Genomic DNA, 24,275 nt, shown 5'->3' with positions numbered 1-24,275 from the left:
CAAATTAATTTAAATTATGTGGATATTGTTGGCCCAATTCTTGGAATTTTCTACCCAGCAAAATTTGAAGGAAGGGCTTCTATGCGATGTTGTGATTTCATATCATCTTTTGCACCAATTCAAAGGAAGTCGTGAATGACCCACACGCAGAGAAAAAATATTTTTCGGTTTTGTTGGAACAAAAATATCTATTTTGGTTCCAAAAATGTGTTTGTTTTGTACAAACATTGTAATCCAAATCCAAAAATACCATCTTTTGTTCCGAACATAGAAAACAAAAACAACTTTCGAATTTCCGCAATATTGTAAAAATCGTTAACAATACCGATTGTAGGAACAATCATAAACTAAATTTTTTACAAAACATATTGTCAGCCCTGAAAACCAGATACAACATTTTTTGATTTGAGTGCATATACTTCTCATATACACTTTCCACACAACTTTGATATAAATATCGCGTATAATATTACGAGCATTGATGAACGCAATACATGGTTTGCTACTTTAGCTGACAACAAAGACAAACAAAAAGCCACATGCAGCCACCACAACATAAGGAATAATTAAACACCATAACAAACATGAAAAGGAAAGAAGAATGAAACAAAACAGAAACAAATAAAAACAAGAGTCTCATTGTTGGTATACATACACACAAAAACAAAGATAAAGGCAGCATGTCATACAAACACAACAACTCACCAAAATTGTTTTTTCAACAAGGCATCGAATAGCGAGAGAAGAGAAAAAAATTTTCGAAGAAAAGAGAGAAATATTGTTGAGTTGACACAAACTATTTTTGGATTTAACAAAAACGATTGTTGGATTCACAATACTACATAAGGAATCCAACAATATGTTAACAATACATATTTTGCTCTTGGAATATTGTTGGATCAAACATATTTTTTTCTCTGCGTGCAGTCTCTTCATTATCACTTGAACCCATGCAATGTTAATCGATAAAGATCCGCTCTTTTCATCAGCATTTGAACCCATTCAAAGGAAGTCAAGGAAGATTCACCAGAATTTGAACACATTCCATCGATTCAATAGAGATGAAGTTTGTGTTTTTATTTGTTTAAAACTATATAAGGTTTAATATTTACAATAGGCTTGCAGTTAGCGGAGACTCGAAATCACGACCAAAGTTGTTAAAACACTCGTCGTAAGTCGATGGTCACACTAGCGAGTTTTTGTTACGAAAAATAGGAAGAGGCAACATCATGAACACAGAAAACCATGTACAAAGGTTTCACTACCTCATACCCCTCGCCTATAAACTTGAAGTCGCCATGTTGAAACAGCGCTAGTGTGACCTTCGACTAATGTTGTCTTACATTTCCTTCATATCAGACAAGTACAACTTCTGAACATTTGTTGTTGTACCAAGTTCGAGCGTTGTTTAGACTCTGCAATAAAAAGGAAGTCCCCAATGATCGAGCTTAAAATAGAACCGGACTGAACTCTTTGATATAATAAAAGTTCCCTTGTCTGTTTTAAATCTGGTATAGAATGAAAGTAATTAAATCTCGCTTGTCGAAATTCTGAATCTGAAAAGAAAGATGTTACATCTTCGATGATACTATTCGAAAGAAAATGTTATAAATTAAAAATAAATTAATAACGCATAAATGATAATTTCATGAAAAACTCTCTCTTCTCTGTTCGTTACATTTTATCCTCTAGAGACCCCAAAAGCAAGTCGCTTTGTAGATCCCGACATTATTTCTTCCCAAAACGAAAGGACAAAATTACAATTTAAAAGTAATTCACAAACTACAAATTTTTAAAGGAGTGCAGTTAGAGTTCATGTCAAAATCAGAGAGCGGAGGAAGTAAACTCTGTTGCGGTACAGCGACGGTGATTAAACAGTAAATTTGGATGTAAACTTGTTGCTGATAAATTAATTGTAGTTATTTCATGAATTAGTTGGAATTAATGAAATGTGTTGTTTGTCATGAAAATCGCATTTTCATCAAAACAACAAGGGAAAAAGCCTTTTGAGTTTTGTTTTGTTAAAAATTCATGTAACACCGCGAATTTCGTCGGAGACCCCCAATGTGGTATACCAATCTTCATATCTCGACGAGATAAAGCGACTTTGAGATGTGTGTCCGTCTGTCCATTATAAATTGTAATCAAACTCCAGGCCGCAATTATGAACCGATCGCCACGAAATTTTGTATGGAGGTCGGGTTCAGACCAGAATAGATCCCTAGTTTTATTGGTGATGATCGTGAAATATTTAGCGGGTGAAATGGACCATTACTTTGGTATGAAAAATTTTAAAATTTTATTTTTGATCCATATTTTAATTTTTGGAGGGCATATACCGGCAAAGTAGCCTACATATGGAAAAAGAAGTACTGACCTTTCCCCTGATGCAAATTGCAAATAATGTATCTGCTACATAACGGGCTTACCGCCTATCATATAATGGGGTTTGATGCTCCAAATTTGCAATAATAGTCTTATCGGCGCGAAATTTTAAGTAAGGTTAGGGTTTACGACAAAAAAGAAGCTTGCAATTTAACATGATGATCAGATTAGATTTAGCGGGTTTAATGGACCAAAACTTTTGTGTAAAATTTGTATTAGATCCTAAGCGACAACGTGAGTTATATTTGGAAGGCGATCTTTTAACCTTTCCATTGATGTCAACTATCTTGATGCACGTGGTCATTTGACAGAGTTGCACCCTATTATATTCAAGGATCCCACAGTTTTAATTGTGTGCAGTGTAATTACATTCACGCTAAAGGTCGCAGTTATAGTTCACTACTGACAAATTTTTTGGTTTGGTCAAGGAAGAAGCCAATATTTTTGGACAATGATCGTATAATATTTAGCAGTTAAAATTAACCAAAACTTTTGTAGGAAAGTTATTCCGACAAATTACGAAAACGAAACTAGAAACCCAATTCGTGACCTCTCCCTTGATGCAAATTCTATCAATGTAGCGGTTAGACCCCGGAAGCGCTGTCTAACATATAAATGTGTGTCTTTACTGTTTTGGTTTGCTTGTAACAAACTACATTTAGTTGTTATGCTACAAAATGTCTAGCGAAATTCCCGCAATTTAAATTGATGCAAATTGCAATGATAAACCTACTAGTCTTCACATTTTTGAGGTAACTTTTGTCAAAAGGTACCGCCCGACTACTTACTTTTTACTTTTTTTTTGCGATTGGCGAAAAATTTTCTGGGTGGGAATGGCCACAGAATTATGTGGAGACAAATTTAACGTTTAATTATTATGCAAATATCTCCGCTTCTGCAAAGCCTTACAATGAAATAGGAAAAACTTGTCTTTACAATGCATTGTGGTGCCAAAGACAGGGTTTTGAGGCAAAAAATCACAGGTGCAAGCTGGACCTTCAAAATTTCGTGCAGATGTTTATAATCGGCCTAGAAACGAATCTGCCAAATTTGGTTGATATCGGTTCATATATAGTTATAGTTCTCATATATATATGTTGGCCAATTTCAAGTAATTGATGGGCCAAACACGCAAATTCTGTCCAATTATGATGAAATTTGGACAGTGCTACCGAATTCTGACTATAAATAAGTTTACAAATTTATATTGATTCACGCTATGTCTGTCCAATTTTGATGAAATTTGGAATTTGGAGTAGAAAAAAGTATGCCAAATTATAATGAAATCGGTTGATTACCCGTATTTTCCATTTAAAAAACAGATAAGGTTTGGCACCAAAAAACCTAAATTTTTTAATTACGACTGAATGCCAGAAACAAACGGAATGAAAATAACAACATCTTGGCATGTCGCCGTGGGCCGTTGTCAGATTTTTATTTTTTTGTTTTTGGAGGTTTGAAAGTGTTAAGAATATAATTCCGTTATTATTTGATTTCAATCACTGACTTTGAAAATTACTTTTTGCCTCAAAAACCTGTTATTGGCCCCATCGTGCATAATCTAAAGAAGGCTGGCGTAGGTGGTCAAAGAACGGAGACATCAAAATAGTGGCTAATCCATTAAAATTTTCATTTTTTAGAATATAAAAGAAGACATTCGTAGCATAAAATTCCCAATTGTTTACCAAAAGTGGTCAAATGCTTCCAATCAAAATTCAGCTTTGTGTGAATTTCTGTTATTTCCCCTTTATACACATGTCGATTTTGACTGGACTATTAGGCTAATGAGAGTATATTGATATGACCAAAATGTGCCTCACCAAGTATGTTTAGGCGTCTACCTGGATCGCACAAACAGATCAACCGATTCGGTCCAAAATTTGGCCTTCGTAATATTTGTTCAAGTTTAGTTTATGTTCGAAGATGAGCCATATCGGTTAACTCTTTCTCTCCAAGGCAGTAAACGATTTGGTCCATACTTTGCACATCGTAATATTTCTACAAGGCATAGATCCAGTTCGAATATGGACTATATCTTGCAGTGTGTGAAAAGTGCAGGTTAAGTCCTGCTCTCGAATCTCTTTGATTTTTGTTGTAACAACTTGTACTCGCTGCCCGAATTATGACGGTACAAATTTTTTCAAGGGCAAGTCCATACTTTCTGACAAAATATCCCGAAAGCTGTAAAAAAATCCCTACGGCAGCATGTATAGTGGCTGGAGCACACAAACAATTTTGAGCTGGATACCGCTGCATCGGCCCAGACTTTGCATATCATAATAGTTCTGCGAAAAAATCTAAAATCTTTTTAAGAAATTCCGAAATATTAAATTATCTTAGTTCGTGGTAAGGGGTATAATGTATTTGTGCATTTGTATGTAACATAGAAAAGGAAGCGAGATAGACCCATAGTTCCTTTTTGTGATATGGTGAATCACTTTCTGAGTCGATTTATGCATGTCCGTCCGTCGGTCCATGTATGTTTGCAATAAAAGTACAGGTTGCATTTGTTGTCCGATCCATAATTTTGTAGGAAAGCATATTTTACCGGAAAGCAAAAAATGGACATTTTTATATTGAGCATTGAAAATTATGCATCACAATAATCGATTAATAATTTTCAAATTGTTGGCTTTTTATGCCATTTTTGTAATCAGAATGCCTAGAAAATTTCTAGTTTTTCAAGTTTTTCTCCAAAAATAACTATGAAAAATCGTTAACGGTTATGTCTAGAGTACGTACAAATCCTGTATCAGTCAGATTTGCCCCATATTACACTAGTCTTTAACGGCATTATCCTGATAGAGGAAAACAATAGGGTATAGAACAAAAGTTTTTGCACATTTCTTTGGAAATACTTTTCAGACACATTGTTAACATTGTTTTAGGGAGATACTAAAGTTTTCACTTACCTGGCTTTTATACCAAATGACTTAAGGCGAACTGAACAAATGACTATTATTAACGCCTTAACTTATGTTGAATCATTTAGTAAAAGGTCTAGGCATATTTTTTTTTTTGGTTATGAAAATTCATCTAAATTGCAAGTGTTGCTAAATATTTTGGTTATAATATTGGTCAAAATGAAAATATTTAAAATAGATGTATGGATTTCCGTAAAGTTTTAGTTACTTTCCAAAAATACGCAAGAATGGCCACTAGTACCAAATTGAAGCCTGGCACCTGTAGATTTCAAAACTGTATAGACTTTTTGCGGTTTGGAATTTATGAAAAAAAGTTTAACTCCCTTTTATACTTGCTGAATTTATATTTTTTGAATTTTTAAAATTATTTTTATTATCCTTTATTATAGCTTCGTTCCCGTACTTTTTAACAGTAAAACTCGTAAAAGACAGAATTGTAAAAAAATTGATCTCACACAAAAGTTTTTTTGAAATAGTTCGGGAACCGAAAAATGGAAAATACATACGTCAAAAAACTGGAACAAATGTCAAAGTTATCATAGTAGAAAAAGCTGTATTCTTGAACTCTAAATCCTTATGAATTGTATCCAAAAATTTGTAATATTATTTGAAATAAATGAAATGAAAAATAAAAAATGTCAAAGTCGGCGAATCAGCCAATCAGACGCCGGCAACCATGTTACTATTTTTTACACGCTCAAATTTGTCGAGTAAAAAGTTTTTAAAGAGATCGCCATTTTTGTTCAAAGAGAAGTGAACATTTTACAACTTTTTGTGTACGGGAACGGTTTATATGTATTTTCAATAAAATGTTTTTTGTGCTTATATATTGTAATAATGCTTGGTTTACATTTACGAAATCCACTCGATTTCAACTGTCAATTCCTTTGCGTATACGTCAAGTGAAAACTCATCTGAAATCCATTTGATTTTATTTGACGTTTAATCAATGAAATTGACAGTTGAAATCGAGTGGATTTCGTAAATGTAAACCAAGCATAAGACTATTATTGATGCTATTAGCGATTTCATTTGCCATGGTAACTCTACAAATTTGACATCGATAGGATTAAGTTTTCGTATATGAAGATTCCACGAAAAATATTTTTTTTAGGACACCCTAATGTTAGACCACGCCGAAATGTTGATCATTATTGAACAATTTAAGAGGTATTTCCCACATTGAGAATCAGAAATACATTATTACAGGTAATTCTCCTGAAAAACTTAGTTAAATCCTATAAAGTGCGGAAATTAGATGGTAACCCCATATCATGTTCTAAACTCTGACTTCACTATTAAAGCATAATCCGTTTAGAATTTGTTAAATATCTGTAAAATACATTAAAGCGAGATATAAATCATATTGGGGGTATAGCAATATTGACAGTTTCTCGCGGGGAGGTTTACTATGAAATAACAACTCCTAGTACCGGATTACAGCGATTTCAGTTAAACAATGTGTTCTCAACAGTAAAATACTTGAATTCAGAATGATTCGTTGCATGGGAACTAAGTGTAGAGTGTTTTTAGGTCACTATGACCCATTGATAAAAATTTCAGTTCGATATATGTACATATCATCTAGAAGTATTTTTGTCACACCTTCCCATGTAAGTGCCATCACTGTGCATAGTGGTGTAGGGTATAAAAATAGAAGATGTTTGCAGAACAAGGGGACTTCTCTCATATCAATGAGTGCACCCCGATTCATATTAGCTCAATGATATGGGACCTACAGTTTATCGCCGATCCCAAAGGCCTTTAAGACACCACTTGTAGAGAAGTTTTACATGGCTGAAATACTCAGGAAATGTCGCCAAGAGAAGTCACCCCTGCAAAACATTTCTCAAAATTGTGGAAGATTGTTCTTTCAGAGTAATCTTCTGTGATTCTCAACGGCGATCATTGCACGATTGTTTACATTTTTTGGTAGATTTTTCAAATGATCGCCCTAGAGAATAACAGAATACTTTTCTGCAAGAGCATAAGATAATTCTCATATACACTTTCGACAGAACTTTGATATACATATATGTCACGCATAATATTATGAGAGTTGACAAACAACGCATGCCCAGGTTTTGCCGAGTTCAACTAGAAAAACAACAAAGTGAATGAAGAGAAGCAGTATAAATAACCACTAACAACATAAGGAATAATTAACAAGTAGGAACGGCGTTAAATTCGGCCGGGCCGAACTTGTTATACCCTCCACCACGAGTTGTATTGAAGTAAAATGGAACAATTCGTTTCCTTTCGCTTATGAAAAAACAAATACCAATATTTTTGTAAAATAATGTGGCTAAAACCTAAAAAATGCCAAAAATTAAGAGGTATGCTTCTATGGGGGATATAGGAAGACGTGGACCTATACTAATAAATCCTTTCTGGAATATTTTATATCCCTATGGAAGACTAAATAACAAATTTCAGTCATTTCGGTGGAATATTGACGTCACATCCTTCAAAATACCGAATATCGGGAGGTACCGTTCTATGGGGGATATATGAAGGCGTGGACCTATAGCGACAAATTTCAGGTGAAAAGTTCTATACACCCAACGATAACTAAATACCAAATTTCAGCCATTTTGGTGGGATAATGAAGCTAAAACCTTCAAAATACCGAATATCGGGAGGTACCGTTCTATGGGGGTTATATGAAGGCATGAACCTATACCAACAAATTTCAGATGGAAAGTTTTATACACCCAACGATAACTAAATACCAAATTTCAGCCATTTTGGTGGGATAATGAAGCTAAAACCTCCAAAATACCGAATATCGGGGGGTACCGTTCCTTGGAGACTATATTAAAGCGTGGACATATACCAACAAATTTTAGGTGGAACGTTTTGTATCCTCAACGAAGACTAATTACCAAATTTCAACCATTTGGTTAAATCAACAAAATACCGAATATCGGGAGGTACCGTTCTATGGGGGCTATATGAAGGCGTGAGACTATAACAACAAATTTCAGGTGGAAAGTTTTATACACCCAACGATAACTGAATACCAAATTTCAGCCATTTTGGTGGGATAATGAAGCTAAAACCTTCAAAATACCGAAAATCGGGAGGTACCGTTCTATGGGGGCTATGTCAAAATGTGGACCGATATATCCCATTTTAAATACCAACCATCCTGCAAGTAATAAAAACTTCTGTACCAAATATTGACTCTCTATCTTTAAAATTGCGAGCTGTATCTTGATTTCAACAGACAGACGGACATGGTTAAATCGATGTGTTACAAACGGAATGACAAATTTAATTATACCCTCCATATGGTGGAGGGTATAAAAATTATAACAAGACAGAAAAGAAAACAAAAGGGGGTAATAAAACTCAAAGACAATAAATAGAAAAAAAAACCATAGAATAATTACATTCCTTTTTACTTTATAGTATTTTATTTAATCTTCTAAATATCTTCCAGATGATTAATCTGCGATTCTTCCTCGGCATTCGCTTCCTAGACACAGTTACTTTATGTTGGGGATTCGCAGCAGAAATTTAGCTGCGCTTTTCCGCGATGAATTGATCTTCCCCGCGAATCCCAGATTATCGTTAAGCGATTGAAAATTTAAAAAAATGTTTGCAGGGCCTTACCCCGTATGCGATGTGTGGGGAACATTATTATTATTAGATTCTTGCAGGTTGTGGAACAGAGCATAAATTATCTTAGCTCTAATTATGTTGAAGCTTATGTATGATAATGTATTGTTTAAATAATTATTAGTTCTTTGAGTTTAAATACAAAAACTACCGACTTAAACGCTTTTTAAACTAATTATTAAATAACAAGTAAGAAAGTATCAGTTAGCTGTACCGACATACTATTTATATGTATATACCCTCAGCCTATGACTTAAAGACTGAGTGTATAAAAACAATTTAAAAATCTTTAAATATTGTTGCAAGTTGTGGTAATTAAGAAAATTATTTTTCATTTCCATGCAAATATAAACAGCGATCCACAATGTTAAATAGGTATAAAAAACTTGATATGAAATCAAACATTAATTAAAGTTGCATTGGCATTGTTAAAGAACTTTAAAAAAACAACACACATACATACCTACATAAAAAGACCTTCACAATCTTAACTCAGTCCACCATAACTATTTGTGCTGCTTCAACTTTTGACTCATCACCATCATCCATTTCACAGCCTTAATGACTACCAAACTGACTTTATATTACAGTTTTTTTCTGTGGTACATAACTACTATGACTATGTACATTTGTGTGTATTGAAGTCTCCATATACATATGTACGTATACCCGTTATACTCACTCTCATTCGCCAACTTGTCAAATTTAAGTTCGTTCCGATGCTAGATGACTGCCGGTAGAAGAGGTGGTGGCAGTAGTAGCAACACTCCATAATGATGGTAATTATATCTCGTTTTTCTAACAATTTTAGGCTAAAAATGGTGACTGCATTTCAACTAACGCACACACACACTCACATACTAACAAGATTTGCTATACTATTTGTTCTGTTTTTTTCTTTATTATGTGAAAAATAAATGGAGATGAATTGCTGATGGTGGGTGTTGAAGCTGCCAGCATTACACACAGTTTATGATGATATTGAATTGTGTTGCTCTGACCAACAAATGCCACACCTTTCCAATTACCAACAATTTCAAACTAATCATGGCTGTGCATTTTAAATTACTCTACTGAAAAAAAAACAACAACAATAAAAACAATGGCAATGGCAACAATGTACCGTAAGCAACAGAGAGCTGAGAAAGAAACGCCCACCAAACATGTATGGTTATCTCTTTCCCACTTGTGGAAGTTGGTAGCAATAGAAAGAGACAGACCAATCGATGAGGAGAATTACTCCATTTTTGGCAAACAGATGTTTGGGTGTGAGTAACTGAGTGTGAGGAAAAACTTGTGAGCAATAGTTCAACAAAAAGCGAGAGCTCTCCGTTGCACTGTTGGTTGTTGTTTGGAGAGCCTAATAAGAAAACCATAATAACAAAAGGTGGTGTTCATTGGTTGCTGGAATGAATGAACTCTGCATAAGGTGGTGGTGGAGCAAATGAGCAAGAGTGGGTATGTGAGAAAATTGTTATAGGGTAGATAGCGCATGAAGTTGGGAAGTATTTTTCATCAGCTATATGATTGAGAACGGTTGGTAATATTCTTACAGTCGTTGAAACGCGTTTGTACGTTAAGGACGTACGTCAAATGTGGTTCCGCAGAGATAAATGAAGTGACAAAAAATATAAAAATAAAGAAATAATATTTTGAAAATAATTAAAAAAGAATTTAAAGAATAATTAAAAAGAAAATAAGAAACACAAGAATACACAAAATAAAAAATCAATTATAACAATTAAAGTGCACAAGTGTTTAGTTAACAGTATTAACTATTTATAACATTATTGAAAATAAACAAAAGACGAATAATGTCAAGTGCTCAAGTGTCACAACCACCTACGCTGCAACAATTGCAGCAACATCAACAACAGCAGCAGCAACAACAACAGCAACATTTTTCTCAGTTCCTTAATCACATAGCGGCGGCCCAGCAGCAGCAACAACAACACCACCAACATTTACAACAGCAACAATCTGATCTCACTAGCTCCCCCTCACACAGTGATTATCAACACGATTCCAATACCCGTTCCACACTATCACCACGATCACCAAGATCCTCGTCGCATCACAGCCCTCAACGTTCAGCAGCCTCAACACCACCGCCATCACATTCCAATTCCAACTCCCCCAAACCCTTGTTGCATGCCAATAACTCACAACCGGAAGAAAATCAGCAACAAACACCCACGGCTCTGAACCAGGCTCCATTGCCCTTATTGGTGCAACCGGTACCGTTGACCACCAATCCAAATATGCATCCACTTGGACAATTACCACCACAACAACAAAACCAAACAACATCTCCCATTAATCTTAGAGATCAACGTATTTTCCCAGCCACATTAGGCGGCCCGCCAAGAATCTATGAAGGTGCAGCTGTTCCACCGCCTCCACCACATATGCTGCATGCACCTTCTGGCACATTAGTTAACGGTGTCTATCCACCAATGCCTCGTTTGCCTCTCGGTGCTGTTATGCACAATAATGTGTCGCATAATAATGTTATCAATCAGCTAACACCACCACCTCCCTCACCCACAACTTCCATATCACCGCCCGTCATCCAAACCCAACAACCGAAGAAATCATTTTGTATTGATGCTCTTCTGGCCAAAAATCAAAATACTCATCATGATACGCAACAGCAACAACAGCCACCGGAATCGCTGAATATGAAAACGGCACATTTGGATGATCGCCTTACCGCCGCCAGCCTACAATATGCCCGTGAAATGTCTGCAGCTGCGGCGGCAGCAGCGGCGGCCGCGGCGGGTGGTATGTCCGAACAGGAGGCCCTACAACGTATACATGATTCCCGAGAATATGATTCACCGTCACCCGACGGTATGTCAAGGTGAGTTTGAACGTAATTCTGTGTGCTTTGAAGCTATAAGAGACGGTCCACGTTTTGGTATAGTGCCCATATAACGGTACCTCCTGATTTTCGGGTATTTGAGGATTTTAGCTAAATTGTTCAACCGAACTACTGGCAAATTTCCTTTTGGGGTTCATAGCTGTAACATCTCTCCACTAAAAATTGTCTATATAGGTCCTGCTTTGGTATAGCCCCCATATAACCGCACCTTACTATTTTCGGTATTTTGACGATTTTATCTACATTTTTGATCGAATTACCTGTAATTTGAAGTTTGTGATTCCCAGTGATCCGGGAATGATAAAAACCGGGAAAATCCAAAACCCTTCTGTTAGGGCAAAGAACATTTTAATGTTAATTTTTATTAATTTTCTCCTTGGAGTTGAGTTTAGTGATCGAAGATTTTTTGCAAGTGAAAAAGGAAAGCCAAAGATTCGAATCCACACAACCAACAAATTATGTGGCCGGTTTTGCTGATAGTTACACAGTTCTTCAGACATATCGGCTGTGGGAGTGGCGTCTCTGTCATGGAAACTTTGATTTCTCGAATGCAATGTTTTTTTTACAGCGACGGATATTTGTCCGTTCAATCTGCACGGCTTCCATGACAAACGCTTTTTAGCGCAGAATTTGGAAGCTATGAGTTTGGCTCGGAACTTTAACACGTCGTGCTCACATTTTTCATATGTTTTCGAGCACATATTTTTGTCAAATCCTAGCTAGGCTCAGTTGGCTTGTTATTTAAAATTTTGCCTGCTGCCTGGCGAAGATAATTTTAATGTTAATTTTTATTAATGTTCTCGTTGGAGTTGAGCTTAATGATCGAAGTGATAAGGTAAGCAAGTGAATAAGGTAAGCCGAGGATACGAACCCAGCACTATCACTAAATGATGTAGTTTATCGATTTATTAGCCATTTGCCAAAATGGCCCATATATGTCTTCGGTTTAGTATGGCCCTCATACAATGATCTCTCTCCTTTCTATTATCACTCACACCCGAACTCTTCGTATTTTCCAGCTTGTCGTCTGTGATTATAAAAGCCTTCTCGAAATCATATCTCCTTATAAGTCCACTATTCGATACATGTATTCACTTTCCGATTTTAGATATTTTTGCAGTATGAAAAAAAATGTTCAAATACGTCCTTTTCAGATGATGTTCGAAACATACAAGTTTTTGTTCGAAATATTTCAATTATAAATCGAGCTATTATATTTTTAGTTCGAATTTTTGAATTTTTATTCAAACAATGCCAATTTTTCATAACTATTTTATTCATCAACTCGATATCCTGAATTTTTTTCCAAAAATAGAGCAAGTTCGAATATGGGCAATATCGGTCCACTCCTTTTGATGCCCCCAGAAAATATCAACATTTTTCGGTAAAACGGAATGCACGATAACTCTCGAAGGGAGTGGTCCATTTGGTCCAAACTTCGCATATCGTAATATTTCTTCCAGACATAGATCATGTGTGTACATGGGCTATATTGATCCACTCCTTTGGCGCGGGCAAGTCCATTCTTCCTGAAAGAAGGCACCAACGCTCTGAAAGCCATGCCGGCACATATTAAAATTGGTGATGAGCATGAGTATCCAAATTGGCCAACATTTTTAACATCGCAAAATTTTTAGTCTTCAATTTCCAAAAACAGGGGATATTGGACAATAACTTCGTGTACTTTTTTAACAAAAGTTCAAAATTTTAGTTTATGTGCAGTTGAACGGCAGTTCGAGGAAGGTTTTGAAATTTTCATCAAAGGTAGTCCTTGTGATTCTGATAATAACGATATACTTTTTGGGGGTAAGTCCATGCTAACCAACCAACTGGTTGGCAGAATAACTATCGAAAGATCCACATTCAAAATAGACTATGTCGGTTGATTCCCTCAGATATCTTCTCTGCAAAAGTTCAACAAGCTTGCGCATTAATCCAAATCAAATTTATTTGCAAAATATCTCAATTTTCTCGGATCTCCCACAATCGAAATGCCCCGAAAGTTTTTATATAAGTACATAATTCTTGGTTGTGTTAGCGGCTAATTTCCATAGATGAAAATCTCTATTCACACAGACTGAGGGTATATAAGGGTAATGAATTTTTTAACCTCATATCCCTGTGTGATATTGTGATGAGTTTTTACCTAAGATTACATAAAATCTTAATTTTGATTCGATTAAAAAAGGCTTCCGCACAAATGCTTTAAAGTTTTTTCTCCTTGCACTTTGAGTAGATATTTAACTGAAAACTAGGTATAGGGACACACGCCATAACTAACATGACATAACTGATTGTTTCTCACCATTTCTATCATCGTATTATACCATATATGTATATCATTATACCCTACACCACTATGTGGGTAGGGTATTATAAGTTGGTTTTGGCCAAAAAGTTTGTAAGGCATCGAAATAATGGTCGTATACCAAAATGAATGTCTCGACGAGCTGAGTCGATCTGGCTATGTGTGTCCGTCCGTCTGTCCATCTAAACCTTGTAATCACGCTACAGGTCGCAATTTTGATCGGATCGTCACGAAATTTTGGATGTTGATGGGCGTCCCGGAGGGGAAGAAGCCTATTGATTTTGGTGATGGTCGGATAATATTTAGGGGTCGGAATGGGCAAAAAACTTATGTGGATAAAAAGACGTTTTTTCAAAGCGAATATCTCAGCTTCAATATGGGGTATACCAAAGGCAGATCCTGGCCTTGAAAGTAGAAAATATCGCCTTTCTAATGATCTAAAGTAGGTTCTCGTAGGTGATCAAACAACGAATATATCGCAATAGCCGCTAAGAGAATCCATCTTTTTATTTTTGCGATTTTAATAGTAATGACGAATATCACAGCTTCGGTTGGGGATCTTCCAAAGACAAAGTTTGGCTATGAAACTAGAAAATCCCATCTTTACAGTGATGCAAAGTAGGTTGGCGTAGGTGGCCACATAACGGAGATATCACAATAGTCGGCAATACATCCCATTTTTTCATTTTTTGTAGTCACGCTACAGGTAGCAATTTTGATCGGATCGTCACGAAATTTTGCGGGCTAATGGGGATCCTACGGAGAAATAAGCCTATTGATTTTGGTGATGGTCGGATAATATTCAGGGGTCAGAATGGGCAAAAAACTTATTTGGAGAAAAAGTCAACGTTTTATTTCAAAGCGAATATCTCCTCTTCTAATGAAAGTAGAAAATATCACCTTTGCAACGATGTTACGTAGGTTGTCGTAGGTGGTCAAACAACGAAGATATCGCAAAAGCCGCTAATAGAACACAACTTTTCATTTTTGCGCTTTTAATAATAATGACGAATATCACAGCTTTGGTTCGGGACCTTCCAAAAGCAAAGTCTGACAATGAAAGTAAAAAATCCCATCATTACAATGATGTAAAGCAGGTTAGCGTAGGTATCCAAATAACGGAGATATCGCAATAGTCGGTAATACATCCTAGTTTTCCACTTTTTTGGAAATCACGCTACAGGTCGCAATTTTAATTTTGGGTGTTATTGGGGGTCCCACAGAGGAAAAAAAACCTTTGGAAAAAAGACCAACGTTTTATTTCAAAGTTAATAACTCCCTTCTGTAGGAGATATATCGAAAGCAACCTGGCAAGGAAAGTAGAAAATATCACCTTTACAACGATGTGAAGTAGGTTGTCATAGGTGGTCAAACAACAGAGATATCGCAATAGTCGGTAATGCATCCCTTTTTCCATTTTTGTGCAATCACACTACGAAATTTTGATCGGATCCTCACGAAATTTTGGGGGGTTGATGGGGGTCTAACAGAGAAATAAGCCTATTGATGGTTGGCATACATCCCACTTTTCCATTTTTTATTTGGGTTGTACTGTCGGTGCACTTAAATGCGTTTCAAAAAATTGACCTGTGTTAATGAAGACATTCAGAGCAAAGGCGCTAAGCTATCCCAATTTTAATATTTTGAATTTTATTAGTCAAAAGCTTATGAACAGGGGTAGTGGTGTAGGGTATCACATAGTCGGCCCCGACCCGACTATAGCCTTGGCTCACTTGTTTTTCTCTAACTATCTTCTGTGGATACTTCAAAGGGTAAAACTAGAAGACATGGTATTTTACTGGTCTTTTGTCAATTGGTGGTGATATCCTATGGTCACATTTCCATTACTCTTCTCCGCATCAAATGGATGCAAGTGGATTTCCCATGGAAACAGGAATAAACCCGGAAACTTTGGATACCAAATATTTTTGTAAAATATACACTAAATTAGCTGCAAGAAATATAAAAAATTAAAATAATGTTTAAGCATGTTTAAATTAAAATAATTTCATAAACGAATTCACAATTTGTCATAATATAAATTAGCACAATCGATAGATTTGTTTATCAATATTATTAGGTTTTATTGCTTTGTTATACTTCAAGGCTTTTTTTTAGTTTTCTATAAACATTTCCAAACGTTCTGAATTTAGATTGACAGTTTTGTTGAGAATTGTGTTACTAGAGTTTAGTAGTACAGGAACTCCCTTCTTTCTGCACTAAAAAACGAGATATTTTATGTATCAACCCTGAAGATCAGAGAGAACTATGAAAAAAAGAGTGAATTAAAAGATTAATTTAATTATATAAGTCTGGGAAGTATTTAGAATTAAATTAGGTAAACAAATTCAAATATTCAATTAAATTTTGACTGATTTTTGCCGATAAACGAATTGTCATATTTACAAACGTGTTTGTCAGACATTTCCCCAAACATTTTCAGATTTTTTGATGAGCTTTGTTTTGTTTACGTAGTTATTTATTGAAAATATAATAACTTATATTTCATCGTCTTTTAAACAGTTAGTTAGATTTTAAATAGTTACAAAATAAAAACTTTGATGAAGCTGTTTATCGGAAAGGTTTTTTTTCTGTGTAGATTTATGTATTAGTACGTTTATATATAACCGGATTTAACAAATCCACTGGGTTTCAAATGTCAATTTATTTGCGTATACGTCAAATAAATCCTCATTAAGAAGGTTTACCCTGCAAAAGGCTATAATATTAATATTGCCTATTACAAAAAAAAAACATTGTTCCACAACATCCCATACGGGACAAGGGAGACGTCTCTCATATCAATGAGTGGACCCCGATTCATATTTAGCTCAATGATATGGGACCTACTGTTTATCGCCGAGTCCGAACGGCGTGTCTAAAGACACCACTTGTAGAGAAGTTTTACAAGGCTGAAATACTCAGGAAATGTCGCCAACATTACTGAGGGGTATTTTGCCACCGTTGAAAAATGTTTGATGTTGCTTGGCCGGGGAATCGTACCCCCGACCTTCTGCGTGCAAGGCGGGCGTGCATACCATTGCACCACGGTGGCACCCAATATTGCCTATTACTAATTATTTATTTATTATTTGTTTATTTATTTTTTAAGTTTTAAAATAAAAATATATTTAAAGTTAGGGAACGACAGAAAAGAGTATAATTTCGCCACATATTCTCACCAGTTCTCTTAGTTTCTTGTATTGAAATAAGAAAACTCTTCTCCTAAGTTTTATTACTTTCTAAACATAGGATTTACGATAAATGGCCCATATTTTTGACAACGTCCTCAAATTTGAGGTCATTGAAACTAAAAAAAAAAAAAACTCTTTCATAACATAAATATTAATATTATAACATAAATAACGCTATTTTATAAACAACAATTATTAGTAACAATAGAAATTAGGTTATCACTCTTTTTCTCTCGCTCTAACTCTACCTAATGGCCTCAAAATGGTCTCTCAACAATTATGCCATTAAAAACTGCTTAAATAAATATGAAACCAAAATAGTTAACAAATGCCATAATTGCAAAAAATCAAAATCATTTTAAATGTCACTTGAAAACTAAGACTCAAGACATTACACAATCTAAAAAAAATGCTTAACAGCAAATATTCGGTTCAAAGTCATGAAAATTAAGTTATAATTGCAAACCAGAGAAAATATTATTTATTTTTGGTTACAACAATGTTTTAAGTAAATAATGAAAAAAATATATAAAAATAAACAACAATGTTGAAAATGTAACACAAATTGAAAACCATTTAAAATCATTAATTGTTTTTAAATGATGACTATGAACTCAATAACACTTTGCAGGTAGACTATTGTTAATTGTTTTGAAGTGTTTGCAAAAGGGAATTGATTTTTCAATACATATTTACGAATAATTATCTTTAGACAATGCAACAATATATGTCTAAATTTGAAACATTTTATGCCTAAAAATCGTATTTCAACAAAAATGTTTAAAATTGCGAACATTTGTGTCGCATCTTGATGCAAAATTTTAGAGTGTTCCTTAAACATTTTCAAATTCTACTGAACGTTAGAGTTGTGTAGTTTCGGAACGAAGTAGTTCCAAGGAACTATTAGAACTATTTCCAGCTCTTGCGTTTATATAGTTCCTCTAGTTCATATAGTTCCTTTCATTCTTCTCGTTCGTTTAATTTAACGCCTACGTCCATCTTTCTTCGTGCTGTTTATTGGCTGCAATTTGTTTAATTTTATATCAATTCATCCATCAAATATTTCGGTTTCGGAACTATTTACAACGAAGGAACAGAAAGATCTACGAAAGAGAAAGGTTCGTTGAATTATTTAGGTCTCGGAACTATTTGGCACGAATAGAACGATTAAAGAAAAAATTCGTTGAACTATATCTGTCTCGGAACTATATGTAACTGTGGAACTAAATATATTAAGGAACTAGTTCCTTTTGGGAAAAGGAACTAGCATGGCACAATTACCAGGTAGATTCATTAGCCAACAACTACAACAAAAACCAATTCAGTACTGTGAAATGTAAAAAATGTTTCCAAAAATAAAGCGATTCACACAATTTTTTCAACAAAATTTTGTAAGGCAGATGTTAATAAACGCATTATTACAAAAATCCATAAAAAATTCACATTTTTTCTTTTAAATTTTTGTTTTTTAATTTTGTGTGTTTCAATTACAACAAAATTTTTTGACAGCTCGCAGTACTTCAGCTGGGCTGATGCGGGTACCTGTATGATTGTGCCATGGAAACTAGAAAGATCGACCCGCTCCGGGAACTAAATTGCCCAACTCTACTGAACGTATGATTGAATTATTGGCATTATGATACATCTGAAAAAAAAAATCGGGGAATAGCTTCAGGGTTACATTTCTAGTTTTTTCCCAAGCTGTTTTACGCTGAAGTCACATAAGAATCATTTATTCCTTTACACTTTAAGCCAGTTGATAACGCAAGTGAGAATGCCATGCTGCTTATGTGCCTGAGCCATTTTGTTGTACATAGAAAAAAAAACTAATTCATGCATAGTATTCAAAATGTTAATAATCATGCATATTATGAATGCTGTTTCTAAAGCGAAAATACTGTTTACTTCCGAGAAAGGTTGAAAAAGCAACTTTGCTGGTGTTATTCTCTTTTTGTCTATTTATGTATTTGTTTATCTTTACATTTATTTTTACATAATAATAAACTTTCTTTCTTTTTCTGTTTCCCTTTTTTCCAGATCCGAATCTCCCACATCATCACATCGTTCCAGTCCACCCATTAGCCCCGGCTGTGAGGATCAGCAACATTTGGGTATGCATGGCATGGATTTGGGTGATGAATTTAAAAAACCTGTGCCTCCTCATAGTCCCATAAGACCTCAAGATTTTCCTTTGTATGCCGGTGGTCATCCTTATCATTTGTTGGCCCATGGTGGTTCCGCCTTTCATAGACCATTGGATCCTTCGGGAAAACCAATACCGGTAAGTATTTTTATTTAATATTAAATTAAAATTTGGGGTATTTTTTCAAGAATTGTAAAGGTAGTTTGTTGGTGAACTACGATAATTACAAGAAGAAAGATAAACTGGTAGGCAGAAAGTTTTGGGTTTTCTTAGTTAAAGGGTTTGGAACCATACAACTTGTGATATTGAAGTCGAAGTCGGCCAACTAAAGGATTCTAATTCACTAGAGTTTCCATTAGAGTTTTGACATTTTACTTCAGTACGAATCACGGTTTGGAGAGATATCTTTCTAGCCAGCTGAAACATACATAGAGAAAATAATTCATAAATATTATGAATAATGACGTTTCCTATGTTTAGATACATGCATTTCATGGACGCTTTTTCTAATGCGAAAATTAACGATTTCTTCTGAGAGTCATTGAAAATTAATTTTCAGAATTACTCAAAATGATAAATTGTTTAAGGATTCTCCTTCGTTAGACTATAGTTTCGGTCTCTCTCTCTCTTCTGGGTGAATTGTCAGTAGGTCCGTTTACATCCATTTTGAGATCATGAGTAATTTCAAATCTATGAAAAAGGTATATAGTATGATTTTGAAATGTTCATAGATTGACATGTATATAATAATATAATAATAATAATTGTTCCACAAACATCCCATACGAGACAAGGGAGACTTCTCTCATATCAATCAGTGCACCCCGATTCATATTAGCTCAATGATATGGGACCTACTGTTTATCGCCGAGTCCGAACGGCGTGTCTTACGACACCACTTTATAGAGAAGTTTTACAAGGCTGAAATACTCAGGAAATGTCGCCAACATTACTGAGGGGTATTTTGCCACCGTTGAAAAGTTTGATGTTGCCTGGCCGGGGAATCGAACCCACGACCTTCTGCGTGCAAGGCGGGTGTGCATACCATTGCACCACGGTGGCACGGTTCGGATATATTCCTTTCTGGACAGCCTTAACATACATAGAAGAAATTAATCCATACATACATATTATGAATAGTGTAGAAATATTTAGATTCATGTATATTATGAACACTATTACTAAAGCGAAAATTAGTGGTTTTATCTAAAAGATATTTGAATTTAATTGTGATCGAACTTAAGCATTACTCCCCTTGCCTTTTACGGTATGTTGGTGGGATATGTTTTGTAGTTCAAATAAATGTTGCCAATGTACAGATTCATATATTTTATGAACGCTATTTCTAAAACGATATTTACTTGTTCCTTCTGTGTGAGATTGAAGATTAGTTTTTGGTGAACTTGAGATATGTTTGTGGGAAATAGTTTTTCTAATTTAAAAAAAAAAATGTTGCCAATGTACAGATTCATGTATTTTATGAACGCTATTTGCAAAAAGAAATTTACTTGTTTCTTCTGTGTGAGAGTAAAGATTAGTTTTTGGTGAACTTAAGATATGTTTGTGGGAAAGAGTTTTTCTTAGTTCATAAAAATCTTGCCAATGTACAGATTCATGTATTTTATGAACGCTATTTGCAAAACGAAATTTACTTGTTTCTTTTGTGTGAGACTGAAGATTAGTTTTTGGTGAACTTAAGATATGTTTGTGGGAAATAGATTAGTGTCTATTTCAAAAACTGTTGCCAATGTACAAATTCATGCATTTTATGACCGCTATATCTAAAGCGAAAATTACTGCTGCGGAAAAGGCAATTTTAACGAGTTTTTTTCCTAAATTCAACAAATATGAAGTTTATCAAAAAGAGGGAAAAATCGAAAATATTGAGAAAATACAGGAAATGGAAATGACTTGTATATAACGTCCATCCAATATATGTAAGGTACATGCAGAATATGAAAAGAAGTTATGAAGGGAAAATAACGTAACAGAATACTTCGGATATGTTGTTGGCATATCGGTTAATCATGTCCAGTTGTCTTAATTTTGAACAGCGTTGGTTCAGTAGAATCTTTGTGATTGCTATAACTGGAGATTCAATCCTGCAAAAAAGTAAACTCCTCAAGAAATTTTGAAATGTCGGTATATCGGACTGTTTTTTCTGGTACTGTTCTTAATAAATTACTTTTTTGCAATTGTAGAAGTGTTAGGCTTTCGTTTTGAGGTCCCTATTACAGGGCATATTTCTTGTTTTTCCCTTAGATCTTAAAATAAGGATACGAATGCATAAGAATCCTAACTGCCCGCAACTAAAAAGTTCGGTGCGAGGTTTTACGGCTTTGTGGTCCTGATTTTCTTGATGACCATTAGCACGGAATGTCCCAAAAACCCTACCGGCAACAACCAAATTAGGGTCGTTTGTATAAAAAATGGAAGAATGATAGCGGCAGGATTGCCACTCGACTACTAATTTTGCGAATGTACACAGTTAAAGATCACTTCTCGAAGAGTTTTGGAATGCATGAAGGACGTAGTTCATGAAGTCTCAATTGCAATGGTCTAATTTTATTACCGTGGAAGTCCGTTATTTCCTATTTAATATCCGAAACTTTTATTCGCATAGACAGCGTTGGGTCCGTCAATGGAATAATTAGATTCTGTCTGGTTCTGATGCCCCTAACTCCAATCCAGATTCGAATATTCATATTTTGGTTTCGTATGTTTTGGTTTCATAGTAATAAGCCGGGTCTTCGTTTACACTAACAGGTTTATGCAGCTGTACAAATCTTAAAAATGCAATAAATAACACATGTTTTACTGCTCGATCCCCTTTACTAATCAATTCCCCCCTTCTTTATCTCCTCCTTTCCAGATACCAATGGGTCAACACTTTATGCCATCACATTTACAATTTGAATTTTTGGCTCGTGCCGGTATGCTGCATCATCGTATACCCGAATTGGCGGCCTATCCCCATCATGCCATTTTGGGTAAAACACGACGTCCCCGCACCGCGTTTACCTCACAACAGCTACTCGAATTGGAGAAACAATTTAAACAAAATAAATATCTATCCCGGCCGAAACGTTTTGAGGTTGCCAGTGGTTTAATGTTGTCGGAGACTCAAGTGAAAATTTGGTTTCAAAATCGTCGTATGAAATGGAAACGTTCGAAGAAGGCACAACAAGAGGCAAAGGAACGTCTAAAGCAGCAACAACAACAGCAGCAGCAACAGAATTCACCACCAAATACAGTCAGTTAGTTTTTGGCCAAAGAGGCTGTGGGTTTTTACTAGTATCACCCGCACTACAATCAACTTATGAATGCCAGCAGTAGCAGCAGCAGGAGTGGCAGCAATGGCAACAATTGCTGTACTTTGCCAGGCACATCAACGTCAACAACAACAGCAATAGAAGCAACCAAAGAAGAAATAAGATGAAGAACAACAAAAAATTTTAATTGCAACTGCAACTACTGGTTATCACCATGATGATGATGATGCTGCTGTGGGGGAGACATGAATCTGGCTAATTACCAATGCTAGTCACAAAGTTGGCCAAATAGACAAACAAATACAACTTTAGTCAACATAGCCACAATTATCCGTCCCAACTTCTCCCTCCCTCTTGATGCTGGCCTTCCAAAGCTGCCCGCCAGACCTTGCAATTCTAATGAGAGGTCATTTAGGTGGTTGTCCTTGTTGCTTGCTCTGCTGGTTGGTGGCGGTGTCAATCAATGCAATGGAGAATGTTGATATTTGTTCTCATAGTCGTTGTTGTTGTTATTTCATTACTAACACCTGTGTCCTTACATCAATACACTTAGTCAGCAGCATCAGATACATCCAGTATTATTACCATGATTAGCCAACAAATCGTGATAATGGCCAGAGTTTACTTAGCTAATGAGGTTTACTTAAATCAATAGCAGTATCAGCAGATTGTTGGTTGGTGTTGCCATATTGTTTACATGCATACATATGTATGCGTGTGTTTTGCAATTAGTTGAAATTTGTCTGGATTTTAAACGCATCATTGGCATTGATGATGGAGGTGTAAAAATGTTTATTTATATTTAGAAAATGGTTTAGTTATTGTTGTCAACATTCCCGTTTTAAATTTAATTGCAACTAAGTTAACAGCAGCCACAACACCAACAAAAGATCGCTTTATGTGATAAATCTAAATGAACAGAACTACAGCAATAATGACATAAACAGAAACCACAAATACTGGGCAATGACAAGTTCCGACACGAAACACAAAGCGTTTTCGCGCCTTGCCGTCTCGTGTGCATTGTAAATATTTATTGTAAAAAAATGAACAAAACCAAACTAAAGAAATGTGTATTAATTAATATTTGTGTATTATTAAATTAAATAAGTCCTAGGTACAATTTATTGAATTTTGAATAGAAAGAAAACGAAAAAAATGAAATGGAAAAAACCAATGAATAATAAAAATCAAAATATAAAAACTAAATTGATTGCTTTTTTACAGTGTTTTATTTAACTTGCTTTGTTGTACGTTTCGTTCAAATCTAGTAACTCATTTTTAACACAGTTGTGGTTGACCAATCGAACTGAAACTTTGCACACTTTTCAGATTTGGATGACAATACATTATCTATATGGGTTCGTATAGCGGTACCACCAAATTTCAGGTAATTTTAAGATTTTATCTTAATTTTTATCCCGAATTGGCTGTCACATGGCATTTGGTATTCCCAATGGTACAGAAACTTTCCCACCAAAAATGTTGGACATAGGTCAAGGTTTTGGTATAGCCCCCATATAACCGTACCACCCAATTTC

The 24,275-nt window shown here is 35.2% G+C and overlaps 1 protein-coding gene across 1 annotated transcript; it reads left to right on the top strand.

Annotated features, from left to right (window-relative positions):
* Positions 1–10,329: 10,329 nt before the first annotated feature.
* Positions 10,330–23,943, top strand: exex (motor neuron and pancreas homeobox extra-extra). Its single transcript, XM_073987101.1, has 3 exons — positions 10,330–11,796; positions 19,357–19,600; positions 22,335–23,943. The coding sequence occupies exons 1-3, from the start codon at positions 10,748–10,750 to the stop codon at positions 22,722–22,724; spliced, it is 1,683 nt and encodes a 560-aa protein (XP_073843202.1). The 5' UTR covers positions 10,330–10,747; the 3' UTR covers positions 22,725–23,943.
* The last annotated feature ends 332 nt before the right edge of the window (positions 23,944–24,275 follow it).

This window comes from Musca autumnalis, unplaced genomic scaffold (genome assembly GCF_047663935.1).
Source record: "Musca autumnalis isolate F117 unplaced genomic scaffold, ASM4766393v1 scaffold_4, whole genome shotgun sequence".
NCBI lineage: Eukaryota > Metazoa > Arthropoda > Insecta > Diptera > Muscidae > Musca > Musca autumnalis.
Note: the sequence above shows the minus strand (reverse complement) of the source record. Positions and strands in the feature narration are given on the sequence as shown.

Coding starts and splice junctions, on each gene's coding strand:
- exex (XM_073987101.1), top strand. CDS start 10,748: ATGTCAAGTGCTCAAGTGTCACAACCACCTACGCTGCAACAATTGCAG. Junction 11,797..19,356: donor TCACCCGACGGTATGTCAAG/GTGAGTTTGAAC, acceptor CCTTTTTTCCAG/ATCCGAATCTCCCACATCAT. Junction 19,601..22,334: donor CTTCGGGAAAACCAATACCG/GTAAGTATTTTT, acceptor CCTCCTTTCCAG/ATACCAATGGGTCAACACTT.